The sequence below is a fragment of the Carcharodon carcharias genome, chromosome 2 (genome assembly GCF_017639515.1).
Source record: "Carcharodon carcharias isolate sCarCar2 chromosome 2, sCarCar2.pri, whole genome shotgun sequence".
Classification (NCBI taxonomy): domain Eukaryota; kingdom Metazoa; phylum Chordata; class Chondrichthyes; order Lamniformes; family Lamnidae; genus Carcharodon; species Carcharodon carcharias.
The window spans coordinates 43,112,187-43,128,626 of record NC_054468.1 but is presented as its reverse complement, the minus strand read 5'-3'; the positions used below and the strand labels follow the sequence as shown (position 1 = coordinate 43,128,626).

At 38.1% G+C, this 16,440-nt stretch overlaps 1 protein-coding gene across 4 annotated transcripts in view; it reads right to left on the bottom strand.

Moving 5' to 3' along the window:
• The window catches only part of LOC121271722 (arf-GAP with coiled-coil, ANK repeat and PH domain-containing protein 2-like), a 229,908-nt gene that overhangs the window by 19,956 nt on the left and 193,512 nt on the right, over positions 1-16,440 (bottom strand). For 3 of the 4 annotated variants that reach the window (XM_041177912.1, XM_041177940.1, XM_041177931.1), the window contains exons 11-19: positions 13,630-13,681; positions 13,181-13,281; positions 11,894-12,005; positions 7,943-8,151; positions 7,567-7,636; positions 7,012-7,106; positions 5,926-6,107; positions 927-1,022; positions 393-604 (exon numbers count right to left, since the gene is read on the bottom strand). In XM_041177912.1, the coding sequence (XP_041033846.1) occupies positions 393-604; positions 927-1,022; positions 5,926-6,107; positions 7,012-7,106; positions 7,567-7,636; positions 7,943-8,151; positions 11,894-12,005; positions 13,181-13,281; positions 13,630-13,681 (1,129 nt within the window). The remainder of the gene's footprint in view (positions 1-392; positions 605-926; positions 1,023-5,925; positions 6,108-7,011; positions 7,107-7,566; positions 7,637-7,942; positions 8,152-11,893; positions 12,006-13,180; positions 13,282-13,629; positions 13,682-16,440) is intronic. The other variant, XM_041177922.1, reaches the window with a different exon arrangement.

The following is a 16,440-nucleotide window of genomic DNA, read 5'->3' as shown; positions in this document are numbered from 1 at the left end:
GGTCAATTCATTCTTTTTCTCTTCACAATTTTCTTGCCACTGCCAACTCATCTGAATTTAGGAAAGGAAAACATTCAAGGCTGCAGGTGTTTCCATCAATACTTTTCTATGGCCAACTGGTTAAGAGTATTTTTAAATTGGAATAAAGGAAATATCAATATTCCCTAGCTGTAGTAAATTATTTGGAAGTGAGTTATTCCGTCAAAAAACCAAGATGAAAGGTAGACCGAGATGGATGGATTGATGAGCTTGACCTGTAATATTCTTTTATTTTGATTTGCACTTGATCCTCTGATTTCATTAGATTCTAACTAAACCACACTATCTTCTGTTCTCTTAATACAGGTTTGGCAGGACAGGTGGGGGTTGGAGGAAGCTAAGAGCCAACCTACCCCCAACACAGCCTGAATAAGAGGAGTTGCTTTATTATCTTCAGCATTAACCCAGTTCACATCAGCTCCATGGGCTAAAGCTTCTGCCATATCAGGAAGACTTCGAACATGCGCAGCTCTATACAGCTGTAATCCAGGTGAAATAATTTTCTCTTCATCAAAAATGGGCGCGTTCCTTCCACCTTCCTCTCTAATAGATGCTTCCAAAATTTCTAAAGAAACGAGAAAAAATATCTTCAGTATACTGTGATCAGAGGTTATAAAGTTGCAGATACTTAAGTCTTCTTGCTACTGACATTGTATTCTAAATATATTTAATATTCAACACATTTCTGATTCAACTCAAAATACTCAATTTAGAGACAAACTGTACTTTTAATGACCAAAGTTCAGGTTAGAATGAATTGAACTCTAACTACATAGAAGTTAGCTGAGTATATATGTGAAGTGTAGGAGAACACAAGATGGATATGCATCTAAATGTAACGTTATTAATTTATGCAACTAATATACACCTTGGCCAATTTTACCAACCTGGTTCAGGTAAGTTGTTATTGGAAATGACAGACATTACCACATCCTTGCTGCCCTCAGAGCTATTTGGCACAACAGTGTCTGAATTTTTTACTCCTTAAAGAAACAGACAAGTTAAATAAGATGGACTTTGTCAAACCCATTATAAATCTTCCAGTTTTACTTGATATAACAAGGTTTCTGTGAATGTGATTAATACATCATCTGAACAGAAAGCTGGTGGAATGTTTTGCATCAAGTTATAAGTGATATTTGTATGAAAACCCTTGTTTATTATAAAAAAGGAATTATTTTATCCAACCTACAGAAAAGACGCTTTAAATCTTAAACCAAATTGTTACTTAGAATCAGAATAGAACAACACAGATCTTGTATTCTGACTGCCATTAAATAAACTGAAGCTTATTTTACTTTACATTCCAGTAATGCATGAGGATCTATAAGCCTTAAAGAAACAGACTTTATCTTTTTGCTGCTACAATATTTTACTAACGTACAAATGAATAACAAACATAGGATGCTTATCATATTGAGATAAAGTTTACACTGATGAAAAACAAATCACAAACGAGAAAACACCATGATTCAAAATGAATCATCCCAACATTCACAAAATCAGTTCATGTTACTTTTTTTGCAATATTCAATCTAGTTAACAATGAAATACGCCAACTACAAATACAAGGGAAAAATCAAATGCAGGATGGAAAATGCCACTTGAACAAATAATACTTTAAAATACACTCAGGGAGGTCAAAATCACAAATAAAAACTCACATATGCAACTGTAAAGTGGAATCAAGCATTGAATGATTTAGTAGCACAGGCACTGAGAAGCTCCATATGTGCAGTACTTACTGCTACTAGATTTTGAAGAGGTGTCAAAGTAGGAGAATAGCGAGTCCAGCTCATCTGGACAGAAGAGAGACTCCCGACGTGGCTCAGTGTTACTAACAGCAGCTGGTTACATGCATGTTAGCAAAGCAAAGCAGCCATTGAAACAGAGGAAAACAGAGGAAATAGTTTTTAAGATATTCAAAGAAAAATACAAGGAAGAAAACCATAAGATAGATTGTTCGTTAGTAATAGTCTAAAGTGACTTTACTCAGTTTGGCAGACTTAACGGTCAGGATTTTGTGGTAGTGACAATGGCAAAGCCATCACAATCGCCGTTATTATTTCTCTGAAACTGACAGCAACTTCTGGAGTCCACACATTTGGAGTTAAACACGGAAATCCAGATGTCACTGTCAGTGATTCCACACCTCTCCATTGGGATGCACTGTTGAAATCTCCATAGATGGAGATCAATTAGAAATCACTGAACTGAATAGAATGTTCCCCTTAATATTGTAAATCCCGCTGGGAAAGTTTCGCCTTGTTAATGGAGTGTAACTAGGTTTTTAACAGCATACTAAGTCAGAACTACTGATGAAGAACCTCTGGCCCTGGAAAACTAACCTCATGTTTGTATAATGTCAAATTTTTTGATGATAAAATTCCATAGTCTTTCAATAAATTTTTTTAAAGTTTGCATATTTTATTTCAGCTTCTAACTAGCATGCCCAGGATAATCAGGGCATTTTACTTCTTAGTTTACTGTATGAGGATTCTTCACTGTGACTGCCTGCTGTCCTGCTTTGATAATATCACCTTTGTTGGACACCTGGAGATCCCACTGACCAGGCACCAGATTCAAATTTGTATTGGGAAAGGTGAAATCCACGCCACAAAAATTGCTAGATCTTTGTGGGAAGTTTTCTTCAAGGTTAGCAGCCAACACTGTCACTTCGCCGCTGACCACAAAATTGGGCCATTGTATTTATTTACTTTACTGCAGGTGAAAAAGACATGGGCCCAGATTATGTAATAATGACAGTGAAACTTTCAGCGCCTGTCATCATTACTCCTCTGAAGCTTACAGTAACTTGTGGAGTCTGCACGTGTGCAGTGATTCAGGAGTTGCTTCAATGATTGTATGCTTCTCCACAGAGTGAGTTTTTTATGTTGCTGGAGATTACAATCAAATAAAAATCACTTAATTGATAAGAACTTGCCTTTTTGTACTATTAGTCTTGCTGTTAAAATCCTTGAAAAAATTACAACTTACTGAATGAGGTAGTACATTGTTAAAACCACAGTTACAAGTTCATACTTACAGCTAAGTGTCTCTCTGGTCCTGAAAGGTTAATTTTATATTTGTGACATGTCAGACATTATAATAAAAAACATTTTTAGAACTTCTTTTGAAATTTGTTTATGTTTTAACCTCTATCTTAATCTCATATGTACGTCCCAATCATTAATTTTGCTATCTGTAAAACTTAATTAAATGTGAAGGATAGTCAGTGCAGTTTATTTCCTGGGTTGCTGTAGAATCAGTTTCAAAATACACAGGGGTAATGGGCAAATTTAACCTCCAAAGCCCCAAAAACGCCAAGGAAAATTCAATCATGGGGTCAACAGAGAAAAGTTGTGAGCTGATTGATCAGCTAGCGAGCCTATCAGCAGCAAACATAGGAGAGAAACAGTCTGTGACTGGAGGAGCAGTATGCAATGGGAAGGTGAATGGTGGCGCAACAAAGCTGCAGCAGGGTGGAGAGGCAGCTGCCAGGAAGGGTGGGTTGGAGAGAGGCTGAGAGGGAGCAGCTGCCTGCTGGGATGTGGGGCTGGGAAAGTGCAGTGGGATGGATGGAGTGAGCCTGCCGGGGTGGGGGAGTGTGGTCACAGGAGACCTTTTCCCCAACTTCTCCCTCGGCAGAAGCAGTAAGCAGGTCACAGCACTGCTGAGAATTTACACCTTTTCACATCTCTGTTTAAGAAAGCAAGTGAAGCTTACAGCTTCAATCTGTCAACTTGGACTGGAGCTGAGCACTATTCAGGTAGTGGCAGGTAAAGGTTTTGTGGGTCACATCTTTCAGGGGTCTGTTGAATCTGGTAACTGGACAAGGGCAACTATTGTATTATGTAAAGCAGCCAAACAACTTCTGAAGAAATCTTTCAAGTGATTCCATGGATCACTTATATTTTTGTGCCTGAGTCATGAATGACTTACATTTTTATAGTGCTTTTTTTGACCTGAGGACATCACAAAATGTTTTACAGTCAATGAAATACTTTGGAAATGTAGTCTCTGTTGTAATGAAGGAAATGTAATGAGGTAAATGATCAATTAATTTAGCAGCATTTAGGACTAGGGAGCATAATCTAAAAGTTGAACCAGGTCTTTCAGGATGAAGTGGTAGAAATTTGGAGCTCTGTTCAGCAAACAGCAATTGATGCTAGATGCACGTGTGCACAAAACCATTAGCTGTGGCCTCACCTGTCCACAGAAGCCATGTTTAGGGTGATGACTTTTTGTGCATACATGTGTGTGACAGTTATTTTGAAAAACATATGCCTGTTGTCTTGTGCCAATTTAAATACAGTGGTGTCTAGGAAATGAATACTTTTCTTGTGTGTTGTGGCTTTAAGTTCAATGGAAGGGTGATGATTATTGAACATATTGATGAATCATTCTAATTCTGCTTTTGTGCAAGCCCTAATACCCCATATGTCAACATAATTATAGAAAGTAATCTTATTATATGACTGCATCACCTAATAAAGGGATTAGTGAGAATGGAAAAAATCAAAAAAGTAGTCTTCAAGAAAATCTCAAGAAGAGTCCTTGAACAAAAAAATTTTGATTCTGGTGAGAATACTACAATGTGATTGGCTGCTTACCCTACTTACTGACATCACTGCTGCTGGACGACTGGAGATTCACATGACATGGCTCCAGATTTAAGCGAACATCGGGAAAGGAAAAATCCACATCCCAGAGCTCACTGGATTATTGCTGAAAAAAAAAATACATGCTGTCAAAGCTTTTCGTCATGCATTCATCAGGGCGGATACAAGGCTGCCAAATTTCAAAGGAAGCAACAATTTATTCTGCATGAGAAAAGGATGCTGATTAGTTGGCACATCAACTGATTGGTCAAGGGGTTGCCATGAAGAGTGTACAAGGGGATCATTATTCCCCATGCTTTTGTTTAATTCAAAAAAGGCGCAACACCTTGACATGTTCTTCCTGTTCGCAGAGGACAGGTCCCTGCGTATGAATATACGTAGCTTCTAGCAAGCATAAGTGAGCCACGTTGTGAGCCCGAGTGATAACCTTCAATTGTTTATCGGTGTAATTCTTAGCACAATCGGGATTGTTTAACAAGTGTTGCCCAATCGCAGAATCACATCTAACATTAGACATTATGTTCTGAGTTTCTGCAAACACGATCTGCTCGAGTATGGTCAACTTCTGCCTATTATGAACAGCCGAAGGAACAGGCTGTTTCATACAATCCACTGGGCATTGGGGCTTACGACCTACATACTTGGCATAGCACTAGCACTGAAATTCATAACAATTACACTAACAAGTAATTTAAGATTATCAGTTGGACTCACAATGTGGCTTACTTACGCTTACTAGAAGCTACATATATAGATATGCAGGGACCTGCCCTCTGCAAGCAAAAAGAACATGCCCAGGCACTGCACCTTTCTGAATTAAACAAAAGCAGGGGGGACAATAGTTCCCTCGTGCATTCTCCATGGCAATGCCTCGATCAGTGTTGGCTTGCCAAACAATCAGAACCCTTTTTGCATGCAGTATAAACTGTTGCGCCCTTTAAAATTTGGCATTCTTGAGTCTATCCTGCTGAGTACAAGACTAAAAGCTTCGATAGCAAGTCTCTTTTTGCAGCAATACTCATTCTGTACTACAAAGATTGCAAGATCTTTGTTGGTGGCTTTCTTCGAGGTCAGCGGCGAGTGCTGTCACTGTTAACCACAAAATCTAGGCCATAGTTGTTAGTTATTCGCATAAAAACAGATGGCAGAAATATGTTTTATACCTTCATTTTATACATAATTCAATTCAACAATGATTTTTTTTCATTACTCATTGGTAGTTCTTAATCTATTTCCGCATGTTACATTATTGATAGGCTATTACCTGAAATTTTGGAAGTGCCCCCTGGTATTGAAAGAAATTTGGATGATTTTTCACGTGTGCCTTCAAGCTGACTGGACAGTGGTAATGCCTGTGGTCTTTCTTTTGATGGAGAAATTCTATAGAGTTTCTGTACAAACTTCTTCTCAACATACTTAGCTTTGATCCAAGATTCCTTCTCAAGCCTAACAATTGTAGTGCATGAAATACACTTGAAAGTTAAAAAGCTCATACATTTTACTTTTAAAAGAAGCACAAGTTAGACTGAGATTATATGCTCATTGGAAAGCAAGGCACAAGCTGGTCATTTATTTATACCTTATCAGATGCTAGCTTCTATTTGATATTTTACAAGCCTTGCATCGAAAATTTATATTTTACATTCGAATTATAGAAATCATACAATATGTTTAATTTATAACTGAGGCTACCATCATCTTATTAAATTATATATTCTAAGGGGCAGATAAATTATTTTTGAACAATTATCTAGACCATTAGAAGAAAAACTTGCATTTATATTCAGTATCTTATCACATTTCTTAGAAATACATCACAGAGCTGCATATAAACCAGTTATCTTGAATGGAATGAGGGCAAAATACTGCGGATGCTAGAAGTCTGAAACAAAAACAAAAAATGCTGAAAAAACTCAACAGGTCTGATAGCATCTGTGGAGAGAAAGATAGAATTAACGTTTCGAGTCCATATGACTCTTCTTCAGAGCTGTGAAGAAGTCATATGGACTCGAAATGTTAACTCTTTCTCTCGACAGATGCAGTCAGACCTGCTGAGCTTTTCCAGCATTTTTTTGTTTTTGTACGTTGAATGGGATGACTATGCTGTGTGTGAAATTGCTTGAAGTGAAATAAATGACTTTAAATGCTTTAGGATCTATTTGTTGAGAAATAAATGTTGACAAGTTGCACTCTTTTGCAATGGTGTCATTAAAGATCTTTAACATCAATCACAACAAACAGATTAAGGAGACCACGATTTAAAAACCTATTGAGCCAAGCTGACTCATTTGAACCTCATCGAAAATTTTGTCTAATACAATCTGAATTACAAAAAAGTTACATTATTTACCTTGAATCTCCTGCATTTGGCTTTTTAAAATGCATTTCATCCACTTGTGCCTCATATATTCCATTTATAACGTTATTTCCCAGTGCACACATAAGCTTCAAACAAAATGTGAATTCAGATTTCAGTTTAAAGATTACTAGTAAAGAATACAAAATGTTGTTCTAACATCAGTGTTAAATTCTTATTTGCTGATTTAAATCTTTCAACATGCCAAAGGAATTGTGAATGCTTGAAAATGCATTTGCATACTGTAAATTCCACTGTTAAAATTATCACTATGCTGTTATAATCAGACTTCATCACCTCAACTATAACTGGTGTAAACTGGGGAGGTCTAATTTAAGTATTTTGGATGTTGCAAGGGAAGAAATTATGGAAAATTTATTTTTAAGGTGTTTTGCTGTACAATACTATATGCTTACATTACTTCTAACAAATGTTTTTATGTTGATCTTAATATTAAACTTATGTGTTCACAGCCCAAACTAATCTTTTATATGAAATTTAATCAAATACCATCATACAAGTGCTTTTGAAAAATGTATAAAAACTCACTTTTAAGAGCTCAGGTTCCCATGAATCCAGAGTAAGGGAACGCACCTTAGAAAAATGGACACCTAAACTTCTAAACACAAAAAGAAAATAAACCAATACAACACAAATAATGCAGATATTCATCACTTGATCAACTTCTGCAAGGTACTAAAGTTGAACAATGCAGCAATAATATATATTTGCAGTCAATCAACAATAATCAAGCTAATCCTTTTGTTCTTGTAATTTTTTTTACTATTTAAAGTTACTTGGAAACTTTACATCTAGTGGAAAGCAGCCATTATATTGAAACTGAGCCCAATTGGTGCCAAATAAGTGAATACATACACATCTTTTCCAATCTATTACAATGTTTAATCTTTTATCATCTTAATACCTATGAATTCCTGAACATTCAATGCATAGTGTGATTCCAAGATTGATGCTTGCCCAACGCGGGTCTGACTTGCCACAGTCACAGCAATTTGTATTGCCAGCAATGCATTCCACACGCTGAAGTGCACTTTCTCCTTTCACTGGTCGCTCTCTCAATTCACTCCCAGAATCCAGACTGCTGGTAGAAGGGGAGGATCTTCTATCTAATTTCTGGGAAAGCAATGATAAGTTTACCACTTTTTGTTGCTTTCAAAAGGCGTTCCATTTAAATGCATAAGAGTATGGATTTTAAGCTACAATTGTCATTCATCTAACCCAATGTGTTGGAAGTGGTATCAAATAGAAACACTTATTTTTAAACCATAACAGCTTCTCAGTCCATTCTTGCTATATCTGCCTCCACTGCTCCACAGGACTCAGTTGCTCTTCCACCATCTTCCTTTCAATTGTCTCACATGACTGGCTTTTTGAATACTGTCATCCCTCCACTCCATCAATAGCAGAGTGTAAGGAACATATCTTTTTATTTCTGTTGGACTGTTGTAAAGAACATATCTTTTTATTTTCTGTTGGACTGTGGATTAAAATTACAATGGCTGCAGTTTGAAAGACATGTCCACTGGAACAGGATGAGAGATGTAAACAATGTTGCAGTCCTGGAATAGAGTGCGCCACTGAAGACAGGATAATGCCGGAAAGGAGTCCTGGACCATGGGAGCTGCCTGGCAACAATGTTTTAATTGGCTCCTGACCAGGTTTTCTGTGAGGGCCATGCATCCTAGCCTGAAAGGAAAAGCGCCTAAAACCTCTTGCCCGTGTGTGGAATATTCTAGTAATTCCACAATAGTAGCTAGCTTGCTTTTTCTCCTCATTTCTCTATAACCTGCTCTATCTGTGAAAACCCCTGTCAAGAAGCAAAGGGAAAAATCACTATTAGAGACATTGAAAGGCAAGTGCTCAACCAGTGAACTAGATACTGAAACTACTGGAAGACCACCTCATGTCATCAACATCTAAAAGGAATTTGGAAGACATCAATCAAAATCATCCCATCGAATCCTGTACTCTGGAATTGGTGCTATTGAACTATTTTATCCCACCCTTAAAATCCATGTTTTTTTTGGGTCTTATGCATCTTGTATGTGTGCACATAGGGATTTAGAAGGGGTAGTTTAGGTTATAGAGTTAGAAATTAGCAGTTCATATTTATTTTATTACTGGCTAACAACAGTTTGTTCAATGAACAGTTATTTACTTATTAAGTTTACAAACCTGGTGCTCGTATTCTGTTAACCAAAATTAAACAGTTAGGTAGAATTGGCGCAATCTGGTGGTTTGGTCAAGCTTTTCACATTTATCGCAGCTCAGGGAACAGTGGGGCTTGATATTACAGCACACTATACCCAGTGAGTGACAAGAGCTTTTGGTCATCATGTCACAACAGCACCTTGTACTTATATAGCGCTTTTAAGGTAGTAAAATATCCCAAGTTGTTTCACAGGGTCGTTACAACATAAAATTTCTCAATATGGAGATAATAGAACAGATGAACAAAAGCTTGGTGAAAGAGCTAGGTTTTAAGGAGCATTTAGATGGAGAAAGAGTGGCAGAGAGGTTTACAGAGGAAATTCCAGCGCCTAGGCATTGGCAGCTGAAGGCACAGCCACCAATAGTGAAGCAATTAAAACTGGGGATTCTCAATATGCCAGGACTGGTCAAGTTTCTCCAGAGAAACCTTGCGAGGCTGGAGGAGGCTACAGAGAGAGGGTGGGTGAGGTGATGGAGAGATTTGAAAACAAGGATGAAAAATTTAAAAAGCGAGGTTTTGCTTAACCAGGAGCCAAGATAGACCAATAAGCAGAGAGGTGATGGGTGAATGAGACAATGCCAGTAAGGGCATGGGTGACAGAGTTTTGGATTAACTCAAGTTTAGAGGGTAGAAACTGGGAGGCTGACCAGGAGTGTGTTGAGAAAATTCAAGTCTAGAATTAACAAGGGTTTCAGCAGCAGATGAGCTAAGGCAAGGACAGAGTCAATCAACGTTACAGAGGTGGAAAAAGGTGGTCCACATGGTGGCATGGATGTAGCTGGAAGATTATCTCAGGATCAAATATGACACTAAGGTTGCAAGCAGTTTGCTTCAGTCTCAGATGGTGGCCAGAGAATAGGGATTGAGTCAGTGGCTGGTAAATAGAATTTTTGGCTTGGTCTGAAGACAATGACTTCAGTTTCCCAATATTTAGTTGGAGAAAATTTCTACTCATCAAGGACTGAATGTTGGACAAGAATTCTAACAATTTCCCCATGAAAATAAGATAAGAGTTAACCATTAATGAGTGAAAGCAGCAAAAACTTTTTTCACAAGAAGGATCATTGAAATCTGGAACTCCCTCATTAGGTTGTGGATAGTGGCTCAACTTAAATTTTTAAGATTGAGATTAACATATATTTATTAGGCAAATATATTAAGGAATGTGGAACAAAGGCAGGTAAATACAACTGAGGTACAGGTCAGCCATGATTGTAATTAAATGGTGGAACAGGGTACAGAAGTTATTGTAGTAGTAACTGGAAGACCATATCTGCCAAAACAAACTAAAGATAACTGTTCCTGAAATGTTTCAGATATGAAGAAGCATTTGTCTTCATAAAATGACAGGAACTAAATACATTAAAGGTCATACTCTCTATCTCTTTCATGATAACAAATGACTTTTAATCCACTATAATTTGGATTCAAATTTGAGACATCTGTGAACAATATAATATTGACATGCGCAAGTTAGTAATCTTCAAATTGTCACTTGGTAGCATAGAACTTGAATATTGCTGAAAAAAAAGAGACATGCTGTCAAAGCTTTTCATCTTGCACTCATTAGGACAGATTCGTAAGAATGCCAAATCTAAAGGGAACAACAATTTATAAATGAGTACAAGATGAAGAGAATGACAGCATGTCTCTTTTCAGCAATACTCAAATCTTCAAATTCCTAACTCAAGAGTTGAACTGTAAATAGTGTAACAATTAATGCACATTTTATGACAGCATAGCAAAAAATTGAACTTATCCTTCATATCGACTGCAACTAACTTTTTAGTAAGACAGAAGCACTGAATCAAATTAAATACATTGATAGATGCAAAACTTCTTCCATCAGCAAATTTAAATAGTTATTGGAAAATTCTAAAATTTGATGGACTTAAGTCTCAAGTAACAATATAGATATAGTTTAATTGCAACATAAACCACAACAATGTAGCTAGTGACAAAAGTATGCCAATGTGGCCACAGATCTATATTGCCATTGAATTTTGATCGTAAAGACAATCGTATCTTTCAACACGAGGCAGATGTATAGGCAAGAACACCGGAGAAATTGTGGCTCTATTCTCTTCAGCTCTTTGCAATTGACACAATGGGGTATAAACTTGGGATTATCAATAGATGAAGGAGGAATCACTTGCTATCATGAAACAGATAAAGGCAAGATTTTTGTTAATGTTTTTAATTCCTGTCATTTATGAGGACCAATATTCCTTCATAACTGAATCATTCCAGGTGCAGTTATAAAAGAATATAGAGCAAGGTCAGGAAAATATGACTAGTGTATAGCTCTAGTTGAAAACTTGCACTGCCACAAGCACAATAAGCTGAATGGCTCCTTGTTGCTCAATAGATCCAGAAATATTCAAACCGGTGCCTTTAACTGCACAGCATCCTCTAACAATACACTGGAATATCAGCAGTAGATGTGTGATACCTGGCATGGCTCAAGCCTGGGAATCTCAAAGTATTAACAGGGCCAACTGTCAAATCTAAAAATTTGTTCTTGGGATGTGAACGATGCTGTCAAGGATGCATTTAGTGCCCGTCCCTAGTACCAAAGTGGTGGCTGGCTTTTTCCTTGAATTGCTACAGTCCGTGAAGTTTAAGGAGTGAAAATATACGTACTTCTGCATAGCTCTCTTCTCCTTTCTCTTTGTATGCTGTAGCTATGCTAGCTTGAACAGCCTTGATCCAGACCTGTCGGATTTTTTCAGAGTCTGCTTGTAGCATACAACTCCTGTGTGAAAACATGCAGAGATTTAACTTTTATGGAGCAATTAGAATCACTCAGCAAATTATATGTCTTAGCTATTGTCTGAGTAGTACCATTACTGAAGTTACATCAAATATGGATAATTTTAAAATTCTTCAAATTGAACTTAGAAGCAATTGATAACTATAATAATCACAAGTACAACTATATATTTCATATTTCATCCATTTTACAAGTCAAACATTAGTAAGTACAGAAAAAGGAAAAGCAACTATTTTATTCTGCCATGTCAACACTAAGTCTGCATGTTTGACGATGATGGACAACTTGGCATAGTTCTGATGACCACAGGTTAAACAAAGTGCAAAAAAACATTATGCAAAATCTGGTACTGAACATAAATAAACTTTCTAACCATGTGGCAAGTCCACATGCAACCTGAAAACACCAGGGGATGGAATGCCTTGCCAACTCGGCTGGCAGCTCTCTAGTCCCAGCAGCATCCAAAGACAGTAGTGGCCAATGCTGGAACTACCAGCTGTTCTCACGAAGGAAGATGATGTCTCCTAGATTTGAGGGAAAGTCCGAGTATTTTGGGTTGGCAGAGCTTGGAGACCCCGCTGAGGGGAAATGTGGCGGGGGGGGGGGGGGAGAAGAGGAGTGGTCGGGTTTTAGAGGCCAGGTGGAGACACAACGGGAGTACCATTTTTGGAGGGGGGTGCTGGGCAGAGGGAAACCCCCGGAGGTAACCAACACTACTTCCTTCCGAATAATAGCCTGCGCTGTGAAAGCTGCTATTGCTACCTCCCCTCCGCCTTCCCCTGCAGGTCAAAAAACTATGGCAAAAGCAGAATGAGGCAAGCAATTGTCTACTTAAGGGCCTCAATAGGCCTCAGGGCAGGTTGGCTTACCCGCGCCCATCATATGGGGGACAGATTGGAGTTAGGTGGGAAGTAGGTGGGTTGGCCACCACTTTATCTTATGTGCTCCCTCCCCACCACACCTTCAAATATGCTGGCAGGGGGCTGTAAAAGTCACCCCCTGTATGATTTCCAGTTATTCCCACCAGAGGGCTCTTTTCAGATCCTAAAATTAACTTAACTTGCAAAATAAATTCACATGCATAGGTACTTACACAAAATACATTCTGAATCATAATTGCAGCCCTTCAAAGGTAAGACAAAATGTGGAGGACTTACTTTGTAGGAGAGACTACTTCAAAACAGAAACGTCTTTCAATATCCTCACATGGCTTGACTGTACAAAGTCGTAAATCATCAACTACTACTGTGAGATTATCCTGTGAGAAAATGTTTAGAAGTTAAATATTTGAACAAAATTGATTATCATTATCATGGAACTATAGCTACAAGGAAATTAATATAAATAAATCTAATTATGGTATCTGGTACCATCATAAAAACTGTAAGGGGGTGACTTTTACAGCCCCCTGCCAGCGAGAGTCATTGAAACATATTAAACTTTGCAGTCGTACACTTTACAAATATGATAATATTTGGATAAAAATTTAAGAGAATGGTATAAATTTCACTGTTTCTGAACCTTGGTATGGTTAACTTAAAATTTACTACTAAATAATTGTCAGGTGTTAGTTCAAAATTTTATGCTCAATACACTTTTTGCTTACCTTAAATTTTTTTTGGTAAACAAGCTGGTTGTTCTGAATTGAAAACCAACGCCTGTTGAGAGAGAAGAACTTATAGATTGTAGATAGGTGTATTATAAAAAAAAAAGCAATATATATTTGGGTGTATTACAAAAGGAATATATATTTAAAGACTGCAATATTTGGACCAGCTTTACAAACAGTCCTGCTCTGATGCTTCTTTTAGATCCATTTTCTTCCCCTTTTACATCTTCCTTTTCTGCAGGCAAATACTTCATTCTCACCAACATTTAACTCACGTGGCTGTGGTGAGCCTTCACAGTCCTGTTCGTGCTATTTTACCATAAAGGGCACACCACAGGCAAACCAATCTGTTCTCAGTCCATGTACTTCTCAACATGGTTCAGTGAATAGTGATCGGGAGCAGAAACTTAACTAATTTTCTCCTTTCTTGAGCTTGGGATGCCAAGGCCAATTGTAATACCTAAATAACACACCAGCTGAGATCGCAGGCTTAACGCAAACAAGGAATTTTAGTCAACGTCTGTCAGCTACACACAAACTTTCACAACTGAGTTACTAGGAGAAATCCTTTTTCTCTTCTGCCCATCCCACCACCCTTCTCCTCCTCACCTGACCTTTATCCCCACCCCGTTTTATTTCTTCCCTGACATACTATTCTCCCGCCTAAGCAATAGACCAAAGACATGTGCCCACAATTCCAATAATTGCAGTCATGTTGAAGGTCAAGTAACACACATTATTTAGGGTGATTACCCCTCCACTTTTTCTTCCTCTAGAGGGGTGCCTTGACAGGTCGGAACTAGAATCCAATGAAGGTATTTTTTTTTTAAAGGGATGCAGGTGATCCTGGCAAGGACTCACAATTGCCCATCCATAATTGTTTTCTAGAATTATTGTCAACCACATGGTATGATCTGAAGTCACAGATCAGCCATATAGGCAGAAGCAGGAGAATATTTAGAAACCTACCAACTATGAAGGCAATTTTTTCTGATGCAAGCCCAGAAGTTATTGGATATATTTATTTCAATCTCCCAAACTATCATGGTGGGATTTGGACCCTCAAAAGCTAGGTTGCCAGTCCAATACCATATATCTCAGCAAATCACTATACTATCACTCCATTGCACTATAAATTGGTTAGCCACTAGAAAACATGTTTTCATTTTATAATGAAATGTGGTGACTTTAACATAGATATTTTCAGTTTTAAGAACTAAAACAGAACCATGTTCCACACTTCAAAAACAGAATTGAAAAAAAGTAGTTTTCACAACTGATATTAAAATCATCTTTTAAACAAATGTGAGTAACTGATTTTTTAAAAAATAAACTAAGCTCGTTAGTTGAACACTTTGTCGTAACATGGAATCTTAAAACTTGAACATTTTCTTCATTATTAAAACCATCAGTTTACCACACAGTCAGAACTTGAAGTCCAATAGGTTAGTAGAAAGGATAATTAGTTGTGTTAATATTGCAAAAGGCAAAACAAGCAAACAATGCTGCCACTGGTTTGCAACTAACAGTGCCCATGCTGTAAAATGGACAGCACAGTGACCAGTTTAAATGCCATGGATTAAACCAGGTTTACCCGAAGTTCTTTGGACACTTGCAGACAGGTGAGAGCTAATATGCAGAGATAGGAATGGGGAGATAAGATGTCCAGCTGACTGGTTGGTACCTGATGTGGGGTGTCTTTTTCCTGTCACATGACAAAATAGGGTGGGATCAAGACATAGAAAGAAAACAGAAAAAATGAAAATAGTAAAATGAAACACTAACTAGGATTTGAAAACACAGGAAGATTAAACGCATACTAAAGGTAAAGTGGTATAAGCTGCCTTTTTGCAATGTACCAATGAAACAGAGGAGATTAAACATTCTTGTACTGTTTGATACAAATCAAAAGTTTTACATTTTCAAAATGTGGCTGTGAAATTATAGAAACATGCATTTAATTTAACTGATCAATAACCATGGACAAAATAGTAAAGTCCCGAAGTTCATGAGGGCTTCTTTTGTGATTTTGTTTACCCATACAAAAGTCCTCGTATGCACAATCACGCATTGTGGCCCCAAATATTTGCCTGCCAGTGATTTATGCAAACTAAAAACAACAGAGTTCTTGTAACAAGCCAGTTCTTTCTGCATGTGTATGCGTGAGACACCCCAACATAGGGCAAAAAAAGAGATGTAGATTAGCTGTGTATGCGCACACATTTTTCAGAGATGTTTTTATAAGCGAGAGAAGGTTAGTTAAACAGTGCAAGTTTCTCCCACTTTTTACAGTCTGTCTCTTTGGTTGCTCTTGTTCGGGCCTGGCAACCAATGAGGGTCCCTACTGTAGTGGCAGCTTCTCACTTTGTTCAAACAGGAGTGAGAGGGAGAGAGAGAGTGAGAGAGTGAGTGTGAGAGAGAGAGTGCGAGTGTGAGAGAGAGAGTGCGAGTGTGAGAGAGAGAGAATGCGAGTGTGAGAGAGAGAGAATGCGAGTGTGAGAGAGAGAGAGTGCGAGTGCGAGAGAGAGAGAGAGCGAGTGCGAGAGAGAGAGAGTGCGAGTGTGAGAGAGAGAGAGTGCGAGTGTGAGAGAGAGAGAGAGTGCGAGTGTGAGAGAGAGAGAGAGTGCGAGTGTGAGAGAGAGAGAGTGCGAGTGTGAGAGAGAGAGAGAGTGCGAGTGTGAGAGAGAGAGAGAGAGAGTGCGAGTGTGAGAGAGAGAGAGAGAGTGCGAGTGTGTGAGAGAGAGAGAGTGCGAGTGTGTGAGAGAGAGAGAGAGTGCGAGTGCGTGAGAGAGAGAGAGTGCGAGTGCG